At 47.7% G+C, this 12,081-nt stretch overlaps 1 protein-coding gene across 1 annotated transcript in view; it reads left to right on the top strand.

The window, feature by feature from the left end:
- The window catches only part of LOC140728837 (receptor-type tyrosine-protein phosphatase kappa-like), a 740,427-nt gene that overhangs the window by 660,077 nt on the left and 68,269 nt on the right, over positions 1–12,081 (top strand). The window contains exon 11 of the mRNA XM_073047833.1: positions 4,836–4,982. Within this exon, the coding sequence (XP_072903934.1) occupies positions 4,836–4,982 (147 nt within the window). The remainder of the gene's footprint in view (positions 1–4,835; positions 4,983–12,081) is intronic.

The following is a 12,081-nucleotide window of genomic DNA, read 5'->3' as shown; positions in this document are numbered from 1 at the left end:
CACCCTCGGTCAGCAAGTAGGCATTAGCACTGGTGAAAGGAAGCTTCCACCCTGGACATTACCTCTTATCCCCTCGTCCATCGGCAGAAGTGGTATAGGTGGGATGGTAGTTCAGAGAGTGAATGTGGAATTGTAGACTACCTCACGCCTTGCTGATGACTACATCTGCACCCAGCTTCAGCTCCTGACTGACATGGTCAAGGAACTTGAGCTGGAACTGGATGCCTCCTGGAGACTTTTACTGAGGTACCCTCACCTAGAGGACAGCTTTACCTACGAGATGGATCGCCATGGAGAGAAGTAAGGGGAGTAAGCAGTTGGTCAGCGATCTCCTGTGGCCATTCCCCTCAGCAGCAAGTATGCCCCATTGCACACTGCTAGGGGGTGACCTTTCAGCCAGGCCAGAGGCACTGGCGCTGGCTCAGAGGGAAGGGTAGTCAGGTACAACAATAGTAACGAGAGACTCAGTGGGTAGGGGGATGGCGGGGGATTCTGTGGCGGTGACACAGACACCAAGATGGTGTGATGGTGTGTTGCCTCCCGGGTGCTAGGGTCCAGGATGTCTCAGAGTAGTGGCAGAATACTCTGAAAAGGGAGGGTGCACGTTTGCATCAATGACATAGCCAGAAAGGGGGAAGAGGTTCTGCACAGTGAGTAAAGGGAGTTAGGGCAGGACCTTCTGTGTAGTCATCTCTGGATTACTCCCAGTTCCACAGTCTGCTCAGGGCAGGAATAGGAAGACAGTGCAGATGAGAACCGGTGCAGGGGGCAGGGTTTCAGATGACTGCATCATTGGGATCTCTTCTGGGGAAGCTATGACCTGTTCAAATGGGGCAGGTTACCCCAAGGGGAACCAATATCCTTGAGGGCAGGTTTGCAAGGGCTGTTGGGGAGAGTTTAAATTAATTTGGTGGGGGGATGGGGCAGTTGGCTAACAAGCAGAGACAGTGTGTAGTGAGACTGTCGGGAAGGACAGGCAGATGATAGGGCTGAGCTTCAGTCAGTGGAATGAGTTGCAGTGTAAACTAGGACAAAATTGAAAAGAGAGATGAATACAGGACCAAAGGCGTTATATTTGAATGTACGCAATATATAGAATAAGGTATAGGATCTTGTAGGACAGTTACTGATTGGCAGGTATGACATTGTGGGCATCACTGAGTCTTGGCTGAAAGGTCATAGTTGGGAGTTTAACATCCAAGGATACACATTGCCATAGAGTGATAGAATATGCTACAGCTCAGAAACAGGCCCTTTGTGATTTTTATAAATGACCTGGATGTAGAGGTGGAAGGATGGGTGTGTAAGTTTGCGGATGACACGAAGATTGGAGGAGTTGTGGATGGAGCTGTAGGTGGTCGAAGGTTACAAGAGGATATAGACAGGCTGCAGAGTTGGGCAGAAAAATGGCAGATGGAGTTCAATCTGTACAAGTGTGAGGTGATGCATTTTGAAAGGACAAACCAGAAGACTGAGTACAGGATTAATGGTCAGTTACTTAAGAGTGTGGATGAACAAAGGGATCTTGGGGTTCAAATCCATACATCCCTCAAGGTCGCTGCACAGGTTGATAGGATAGTTAAGAAGGCCTATGGGACGCTAGGCTTCATTAACGGGGATTGAGTTCAAGAGTAGAGAGGTCATGTTGCAACTCTACAAATCTTTGGTGATATCGCACTTAGAGTATTGTGTTCAATTCTGGTCACCTCATTATAGGAAGGATGTGGAAGCTATGGAGAGGGTGCAGAGGAGATTTACCAGGATGTTGCCTGGTTTGGAGAACAAGTCATATGAAGCAAGGTTAGCAGAGCTGGGACTTTTCTCTTTGGGGCATAGAAGAATGAGAGGGGACTTGATAGAGGTCTACAAGATTATGAGAGGCATAGATAGGGTGGATAGTCAGTACCTGTTTCCCAGGGCACCAATAGCAAACACCAGAGGGCATATGTACAAAATTAAGGGAGGGAAGTTTAGGGGAGACATCAGGGGTAAGTTTTTTAAACAGAGGGTTGTGAGTGCCTGGAATGACTTGCCAGGGATGGTAGTGGAGGCTAAAACATTAGGGGTATTTAAGAGCCTCTTGGACAGGCACATGGATGAAAGAAAAATGGAGGATTATGGGGTAGTGTGGGTTTAGTACTTTTTTTAGGGATTATATGGGTCAGCACAACATGGAGGGCTGAAGGGCCTGTACTGTGCTGTAGTGTTCTATGGTTCTATGACTGATATAGACCGAATAATCTGCCTGGTCCCGTCGACCTGCACCGCACCATAGCTCTCAATACCACACCCATCCATGCACTTATCCAAATTTCTCTTAAATGTAGAAATTAACCCTACATCCTCCACTTATGCTGGCAGCTCATTCCACACTCACACCCTCTGACTTCCCTCTTGTGTTCCATGAGACCATACGATAGAGGAGCAGAATAGGCCATTCAGCCCATCGAGTCTGCTCCACCATTCAATCATGGGCTGATCCAATTCTTCCAATCATCCCCACTCCCCTGCTTTCACCCCATACCCTTTAATGCCCTGGCTTATCAAGAACCTATCTATCTCTGCCTTAAATGCACCCAATGACTTGGCCTCCACAGCTGTTTGTGGCAACAAATTCCACAGATTTACCACCCTCTGACTAAAGTAATTTCTCTGTATCTCGGTTCTAAAAGGACGTCCTTCAATCCTGAAGTCATTCCCTCTTGTCCTAGAATCCCCTACCATGGGAAATAACTTTGCCATATCTAATCTGTTCAGGCTGTTTAACATTCACAATGTTCCTATGAGATCCCCCCTCATTCTCCTGAACTCCAGGGAATACAGCCCAAGAGCTGCCAGACGATCCTCATATGGTAACCCTTTCATTCCTGGAATCATTCTTGTCAATCTTCTCTGAACCCTCTCCAATGTCAGTATATCCTTTCTAAAATGAGGAGCACAAAACTGCACACATACTCCAAGTGTGGTCTCACAAGTGCCTTACAGAGCCTCAACATCACATCCCTGCTCTTATATTCTATACCTCTAGAAATGAATGCCAACATTGCATTTGCTTTCTTCACAACCGACTCAACCTGGAGGTTAACTTTTAGGGTATCCTGCACAAAGACTCCCAAGTCCCTTTGCATCTCTGCATTTTGAATTCTCTCCCCATCTAAATAATAGTCTGCCTGTTTATTTCTTCCACCAAAGTGCACGACCATACACTTTCCAACATTGTATTTGATTTTCATTCCCCTTAAACATTTCACCTTTCACCATTAACCCTTAACCCATGAGCTCTAGTTGTAGTCTCACCCAACTTTAGTGAAAAAGCCTGCTTGCATCGCCACCCCTCATAATTTTGTACATCTCTATCAAATCCCCCCCCCCCATTCTTCTATGCTCCAGGGGATAAAGAGAGGCCGGTATGCAGAGGGGGTGGTGTGGCTCTGTCAGTAAAAAATGAAACCAAGTCCTTCGAACGAGGTGGCTCAGGATCGAAGGATGTTCAGAGGACATTTATTCTCAAAGTATGTGTACCACATACAACCTTGAGTTTCATCTTCTTGCAGACAGCCACTAAACAAAGAAACACAATTAGATCCACGAAAACCCTCCCTCCACAAAGCAAGACATTTTTGTATTCGTCTCCCTGTTCCAGCCTCCAATGAGTGGGGAAAAAACCAATTCATGTAAACAATAAAAAGTAAACAAATAAACAAGTAACAAGTAAACAAAAAACACAGAGTCCCCAAGAGTGAGTCTACAGTCATAGAGAGAGTTCAGTGCTGAGGGGAGTAAATCTGGCCCAGGGCCCGATACAGGCCACAGTCACGGAGAGAGTTCAGTGCTGAGGGGAGTAAATCCGGTCCAGGGCCCGATACAGGCCACAGTCACGGAGCCAGTTCAGTTCTGAGGGGAGTAAATCCGGTCCAGGGCCCGATACAGGCCACAGTCACGGAGCCAGTTCAGTTCTGAGGGGAGTAAATCCGCCCAGGGGCCCGATACAGGCCACAGTCACGGAGCCAGTTCAGTTCTGAGGGGAGTAAATCCGGTCCAGGGCCCGATACAGGCCACAGTCACAGAGCCAGTTCAGTTCTGAGGGGAGTAAATCCGGTCCAGGGCCCGATACAGGCCACAGTCTCGGAGCCAGTTCAGGGCTGAGGTGAGTAAATCCGGCCCAGGGCCCGATACGGGCCACAGTCATGGAGCCAGTTCAGGGCTGAGGTGAGTAAATCCGGCCCAGGGCCCGATACAGGCCACAGTCACGGAGAGAGTTCAGTTCTGAGGGGAGTAAATCCGGCCCAGGGCCCGATACGGGCCACAGTCACAGAGCCAGTTCAATGCTGAGGTGAGTAAATCCGGCCCAGGGCCCGATACGGGCCACAGTCACAGAGCCAGTTCAATGCTGAGGTGAGTAAATCCAGCCCAGGGGCCCGATACAGGCCACAGTCACGGAGAGAGTTCAGTTCTGAGGGGAGTAAATCCGGCCCAGGGCCCGATACAGGCCACAGTCACAGAGCCAGTTCAATGCTGAGGTGAGTAAATCCGGCCCAGGGCCCGATACGGGCCACAGTCACAGAGCCAGTTCAGCGGTCCAATTATACAGGGCCTTGGGAAGATTACACTGGCTTGCGATGCACAGTCTGTTCTCCCTAATGCTGCTACAAGGATTCACCAGACTGATTCGCATTTCTCACAGGCTTTGATAATGATACAGCAGGGTGTTGCGTGGGCTGTGCTGTGGGTTCAGGGCGTTTCAGGTGTATATAGACGGGTTATAAATGGACAAGGATGTGACTCTCTCTCCCTGTGCCAGGTCTAACCCACTCTTTTCCTCTGTCTCTCTGTAGGACCAGTACCGATTTATCTACTTTGTGCTTCTGGAAGCACAGATGTTTGGGGATACGGCAATTCCAGTGACACAGTTCCAAGAATGCCTGAGCACTCTGATCGAGAAGTCCGGGCGTCCTGGTGGCAGCTGCAAGAGGGAGTTTGAGGTACAGGACTGGCCGTGCAGCGTGTGTTCAACTGCGTGCATGCAAGCCTTGTACTGCTCTGGGTTGAGGTTGATGGTGTGGGCTATAGATCTCCCCTTCACACTGACTGTGTCCCTTCTTGCCCTGTGCCTTTGTCCTGTACTCTGCCTCTTTATTCTTTCTGCCATTTCCCTGTTAAACTCCATCTGCCACCTGGCTGCCCACTCCGCCAGCTGTTTGCTGCCATTTCCCTGTTAAACTCCATCTGCCACCTGGCTGCCCACTCCGTCAGCTGTTTGCTGTCTCCCTGTTAAAATCCATCTGCCACCTGGCTGCCCACTCCGCCAGCTGTTTGCTGTCTTCCTGTTAAAATCCATCTGCCACCTGGCTGCCCACTCCGCCAGCTGTTTGCTGTCTTCCTGTTAAATTCCATCTGCCACCTGGCTGCCCACTCCGCCAGCTGTTTGCTGTCTCCCTGTTAAACTCCATCTGCCACCTGGCTGCCCACTCCGCCAGCTGTTTGCTGTCTCCCTGTTAAACTCCATCTGCCACCTGGCTGCCCACTCTGCCAGCTGTTTGCTGTCTTCCTGTTAAACTCCATCTGCCACCTGGCTGCCCACTCCGCCAGCTGTTTGCTGTCTCCCTGTTAAACTCCATCTGCCACCTGGCTGCCCACTCTGCCAGCTGTTTGCTGTCTCCCTGTTAAACTCCATCTGCCACCTGGCTGCCCACTCTGCCAGCTGTTTGCTGTCCTCCTGTAGTTTCTGACTCTCTCCACTGCTACACTTCCAAACTTTGTGTCATCCACTGATGGGAAGATTTCACCCTTCACACCCATGTCTATGTCTGTGCAGTCTATCAAAGCAAACTGTGGTCCAGTAGTGTGCCCTGGAGAAATCCACTGTCCCTCCTGTGTCAGTCCCACTCTCTTCCCTCTTCCATGGAGCCATTTCCCTACCCCTGTCCTTCCCCCCAATCTCAGTTTTACTCATAGCCTTACAGAGATATTAAATCAGTGACTGTTAAGAGCAAGATCCGTAACAATGTTGATGAGCAGAGGGATCTTGAAAGCTCCCTGAAGTGACTATAGGGGTTGATGGGATGGCATGCTTGCCTTTATTAGTCAAGACATTAAGTTCGAAAGTCAGCTTTATAAAACTCTAGTTAGGCTGCATCTGGAATATTGCATATAGTTCTGGTCACCCCACTATGGGAAGGATGTCGAGGCTTTGGAGAGGTTTACCAGGATGCTGGCCCGATTCGAGGGTATGTACTGTAATGAGAGGTTGGACAAACTTGAGTTGTTTTCTCCGGAGCGGTGAAGGCTGAGAGATCTGATAGAGGTTTATGAGATTATGAGAGGCATAGATAAAGTGGACAGACAGCATCTTTTTACCCAGGATTGAAACGTCTAATACTAGAAGGCAAGTATTTAAGGTGAGAGGTGGTAATTTCAAAGGAGATGTAAGGAGCAAGTTTTGTACACAGGATGGGTGACTGGAATGCACTGTCTGGGGTGGTGATAGAAGCAGAAACATATGAGACTTTAAAGAGACATTTAGACGGGCAGATGAATGTGAGCAAAGTGGAAGGTTATGGATATCATGTAGCCGGACGTTCAAGTTCAAATTTAGTTGTCATTCAACCATAAATGAATACCCAGGAACATAGCCAAATGAAACAGTGTTCAAAACACAATACCAACAGTCACACACAGCTCAAAGCATATATATAGCGCATATAAAATAGCAGTAAAATACAGTCACACAAAAAATATGGTCCAAGTCCCTGAATCCTTGAATGTTGCAGAGGTCTGCAATTGAACGCAGTACAGCTTATTTCCCACCGAGTGAACACTAGAGAGCAGCACCGATGCCAGCTTGGATGCCACCTCACACCACCCTGGCACTGACTCAGACTCCTCTCTCCTAGGTGCTGCAAACAGCTGGCACCACAGCCTGACGCCTGGTCCTCGCTGTGACTGTGGCCATGCAGTTCCTCTGCCAATAATCCAGTGAATCAGACTTGCAGCAATCCACATTACCAAAGTCCAACAGGATCTTGCAATCACAAAAAAAGTGACAATCACCTGCTGTTAAGCTGCACACTGCCTTCGCACACCAACTCTGACATCTCCCTGTATCAGGCAGCAAGACAGTCCACACCAACTTCACTTTCTCCATCAACGAGTAACTCACTGATGGGGTAGACCTGCAGTACTTTAAGTTCTTAATGTACAGCGTTAAAAAAATATGTTTAGAAAAAGACAATAACATCTTTGGAATCTTTCTAACAGTGAGTAGAAGCTGCTGCGTCCGAGTGTGCCTCAGTCTTACCGGAAGAGATTAGTTCAATTCGATGACTAATTTAATTGGCTCAGCACAGGCATGAGAGATAAGCTGGCCAAAACTGAATGCAAGGGGACACTGGCAGGGATGATGGCACAGCAGTAATGGCTGGAATTTCTGGAAGCAGTTCAGAAGGGGTAGGATAGGTACATCCCAAAGAAGAAGTCGTTTTCTAAATGCAAGATGGCATGACCGTGCATGATGACAAAATAAGTCAAAGCCAACGTAAAAGCCAAAGGGAAGGCATATAATAGAGCAAGAATTAGTGGGCAGTTAGAGGATTGGGAAGCTTTTAAAAACCAACTGAAGGCAATGAAAAAGTCATAAAGAAGAAAAAGATGAGATATGAAGGTATGATGGCCATAGTATAATATCAAAGAGGATACCAAAAGTTCCTTCAAATATATAAAGTGTAAAGGAGAGGAGAGAATAGGCATCGGACCACTGGAAAATGATGCTGGGGAGGTAGTAATGGGAGACAAGGAAGTGGCGGACAAACTGAATAAGTATTTTGTATTAGTCTTCACTGTGGAAGATACTAGCAGTGTGCCGGAAGTTCAAGAGTGTCAGGGGATAAAGTGAGTGAAGTTGCCATTCCTGATGAAGAGTCTCGGCCCGAAATGTTGGCTACTCTTTTCTCGCGGATGCTGCCTGACCTGCTGAGTTCTTCCAGCGTTGTGTACGTATTCTTTGATCTACAGCATCTGCAGTTGTATTTTTGTGTGAAGTTGCCATTACTAGGGAGAAGGGTCTTGGGAAACTGAAAGGTCTGAAGATAGGTTCTGAAGGTTTGTTTTTGTCTCTCTCTTGCTGTACCATTTAAATGGCTGTGGTATGCTCATCGTGCTGGATGTTGGAGATCTGGGAGATGCTGCGGCTTATACAGGAGAGTGAGGAGATCATCGATCGGAGTTACAGGGAAGTAGTCACACTGAAGTTGCAGGAGACGAGTAGCTGGGTGACTGTCAGGAGAAATGGAAATAGGCAGTTAGACCAGAGCACCCCAGTGGCCATTCCCCTCAAAAACAAGTACATCACTTTGGATTCTTTTGTGAGGAATGACATACCGGGGGAATGTCACGGAGACCGGGTTACAGGCACTGATCATGGGTCCGTGGTGCAGAAGGGAAAGTGAGAGAAGAAGGGAACGGAAGTGATAGGGGATTGATAGTGAGGGGAACAGACAGGAGATTCTGTGACGTGAAAGGGACACCTGGATGGTATGTTGCCTCCCAGGTGCCAGGGTCCGGGATGTTGTTGGGGACGGGGAGCAGTCAGATGTCTTGGTACATAGTGGTACCAATGACAAAGGAAGGAAAAGCCAAGAGGTCCTGAAAGGAGATTATAGAGAGCTAGGTAGAAAGCTGAGAAGATGGACCTCCAGGGTAGTAATTTCTGGATTGCTGCCTGAGCCACACGCCAGTGAGGGTAGAAACAGGATGATCTGGCAGATAAATGCGTGGCTGAGAAGCTGGTGCAGGGGGCAGGGCTTCAGGTTCTTGGATATTTGGGATCTTTTCTGGTGGAGGAATGACCTGTTCAGAAGTGAAGGGTTGCACCTGAACCCGAGGGGAAGGTTCTCGCTGGCAGGTTTGTTAGAGCTGTTGGAGAGGGTTTAATCTAACTTGGCAGGGGGTTGGGAACTGGAGTGCAGGGACTCAGGATAGGATAGATGGAAAAAAGTAGAGATAGTATGCAGTCAGACTGTCAGGAAGGGCAGGCAGGTGATGGGACTTTGGTAGTAGAAATAAATGTGCAGACTATTTTCTAAACAGGGAAGATAATCCAAAACTCTGAGATACAAAGGGACTTGGGAGTCCTTGTGCAGAACACCCTGAAGGTTAACTTGAGGTTGACTCAGTGGTGAGGAAGGCAAATGTTAGCATTCATTTCTAGAGGTCTAGAATACAAGAGCAAGGATGTGATGCTGAGGCTTTATAAGCCACTAGTGAGGACTCACCTCGAGTATTGTGAACAGTTTTAAAAGCATAGAAAACCTACAGCATAATACAGGCCCTTCGGCCCACAAAGCTGTGCCGAACATGTCCCCACCTTAGAAATACCTAGGGTTACCCATAGCCCGCTATTTTTCTAAGCTCCATGTATCCATCCAGGAGTCTCTTAAAAGACCCTATCGTTTCCGCCTCCACCACTGTTGCCAGCAGCCTATTCCACGCTCACCGCTCTGTGTAAAAAACCTACCCCTGTCATCTCTTATGTGCGTACTTCCAAGCACCTTAAAACTGTGCCCTCTCGTGCTAGCCATTTCAGTCCTGGGGAAAAGCCTCTGACTATCCACATGATCAATGCCTCTCATCATCTTATACACCTCTATCAGGTCACCTCTCATCCTCCATCGCCCAAGGAGAAAAGGCTGAGCTCACTCAACCTATTCTCATAAGACATGCGCCCCAATCCAGGCAACATCCTTGTAAATCTCCTCTGCACCATTTATATCGTTTCCACATCCTTCCTGTGCTGAGGCGACCAGAACTGAGCACAGTACTCCAAGTGGGGTCTCACCAGGGTCCTATATAGCTGCAACATTAACTTAGAAAAGGTGTGCTGGCATTGGAGAGGGTCCAGAGGAGGTTCACAACAATGATTCCAGAAATGAAAGGGTTATCATACGAGGAAAGTTTGATGGCTCTGGGTCTGTACTCGCTGAAATTTAGAAGGATGAGGGGGGATCTCATTGAAACCTTTTGAATATTGAAAGGCCTAGACAGAGTAGATATGGAAAAGATGTTTCCCATGATGGGGGAGTCTAGGACAAGAGGGCACAGCCTCAGGATAGAGGGGTGCCCTTTCAAAACAGAGATGCAGAGAAATTTCTTTAGCCAAAGGGTGGTGAATTTGCTGTGGAGGCCAGGTCATTGTATGTATTTAAGGCAGAGATTGATAGGTTCGTGACTGGACATGGCATCAAAGGTTACGGGGAGAAGGCCGGGAACTGGGGTTGAGGAGGAGGAAAAAAAGGAGCAGCACAATTCACTACAGGAAGGATGTGGAAGCCATAGAAATGGTGCAGAGGAAATTTACAAGGACGTTGCCTGGATTGGGGAGCATGCCGTATGAGAATAGGTTGAGTGAACTTGGCCTTTTCTCCTTGGAGCGATGGAGGATGAGAAGTGACCTGATAGAGGTGTATAAGATGATGAGAGGCATTGATCGTTTGGATAGTCAGAGGCTTTTTCCCAGGGCTGAAATGGCTGCCACAAGAGGGCACAGGTTTAAGGTGCTGGGGAGTAGGTACAGAGGAGATGTCAGGTAAGTTTTCTACGTAGAGAGTGGTGAGTGTGTGGAATGGACTGCCGGCAACGGTGGTGGAGGCGGATACAATAGGGTCTTTTAAGAGACTTTTGGATAGGTACATGGAGCTTAGAAGAATAGAGGGCTATGGGCAACCTTAGTAATTTCTAAGGTAGGGACATGTTTGGTACAACTTTGTGGGCCGAAGGGCCTGTATTGTGCTGTAGGTTTTCTATGTTTCTATGAATGTTGGAGCAGACTCAATGGGCCAGATGGCCTAATTCTGCTGCTATGTCTTATGGTCTTATAGTCTTGTGACTCAGCTGGACCAGATAGTCTACACCCCAGGGTTCTGAAGAGATTGTAGACGCATTAGTAATAATCTTTCAAGAATCACTAGATTTTGGCATGGTTCTAGAGGACTGGAAAATTGCAAATATCACTCCACTTTTAAAGAAGTGAGAGAGGCAGAAGAAAGGAAATCACAGGCCAGTTAGTCTGACCTCAGCGGTTGGGAAGATGTTAGAGTCGATTATTAAGGATGAGTTCTCAGGGTACTTGGAAGCACAAGATAAAATAGGCCATAGTCATCATGGTTTCCTCAAGGGAAAATCTTGCCTGACAAATCTGCTGGAATTCTTTGAAGAAATAACAAACAGGATAGATAAAGGAGAAATGATTGTTGTTGTGTACTTGGATTTTCAGAAGGCATTTGACAAGGTTCCACACGATAGGCTTATTCAGAAAGTCAGAAGGCATGGGATCCAGGGAAGTTTGGCCAGATGGATTCAGAATTGGCTTGCCTGCAGAAGGCAGAGGGTCGTGGTGGAGGGAGTACATTCAGATTGGAGGGTTGTGACTAGTGGTGTCCCACAAGGATCTGTTCTGGGACCTGTACTTTTTGTGATTTTTATTAATGACCTGGATGTGGGGGTAGAAGGGTGGGTTGGCAAGTTTGTAGACAACACAAAGGTTGGTGGTGTTGTAGATAGTGTAGAGGATTGTCAAAGATTGCAGAGAGACACTGATAGGATGCAGAAGTGGGCTGAGAAGTGGCAGATGGAGTTCAACCCGGAGAAGTGTGAGGTGGTACACTTTAGAAGGACAAACTCCAAGGCAGAGTACAAAGTAAATGGCAGGATACTTGGTAGTGTGGAGGAGCAGAGGGATCTGTGGGTACATGTCCACAGATCCCTGAAAGTTGTCTCACAGGTAGATAGGGTAGTTAAGAAAGCTTATGGGGTGTTAGCTTTCATAAGTCGAGGGACAGAGTTTAAGAGACGTGATGTAATGATGCAGCTCTATAAAACTCTAGTTAGGCCACACTTGGAGTACTGTGTCCAGTTCTGGTCGCCTCACTATAGGAAGGATGTGGAAGCATTGGAAAGGGTACAGAAGAGATTTACCAGGATGCTGCCTGGTTTAGAGAGTATGGATTATGATCAGGGATTAAGGGAGCTAGGGCTTCACTCTTTGGAGAGAAGGAGGATGGGAGGAGACATGATAGAGGTGTACAAGAT

This window comes from Hemitrygon akajei, chromosome 6 (genome assembly GCF_048418815.1).
Source record: "Hemitrygon akajei chromosome 6, sHemAka1.3, whole genome shotgun sequence".
NCBI classification, from domain to species: Eukaryota; Metazoa; Chordata; class Chondrichthyes; order Myliobatiformes; family Dasyatidae; genus Hemitrygon; species Hemitrygon akajei.
This window is presented reverse-complemented; position numbering and strand designations above follow the sequence as displayed.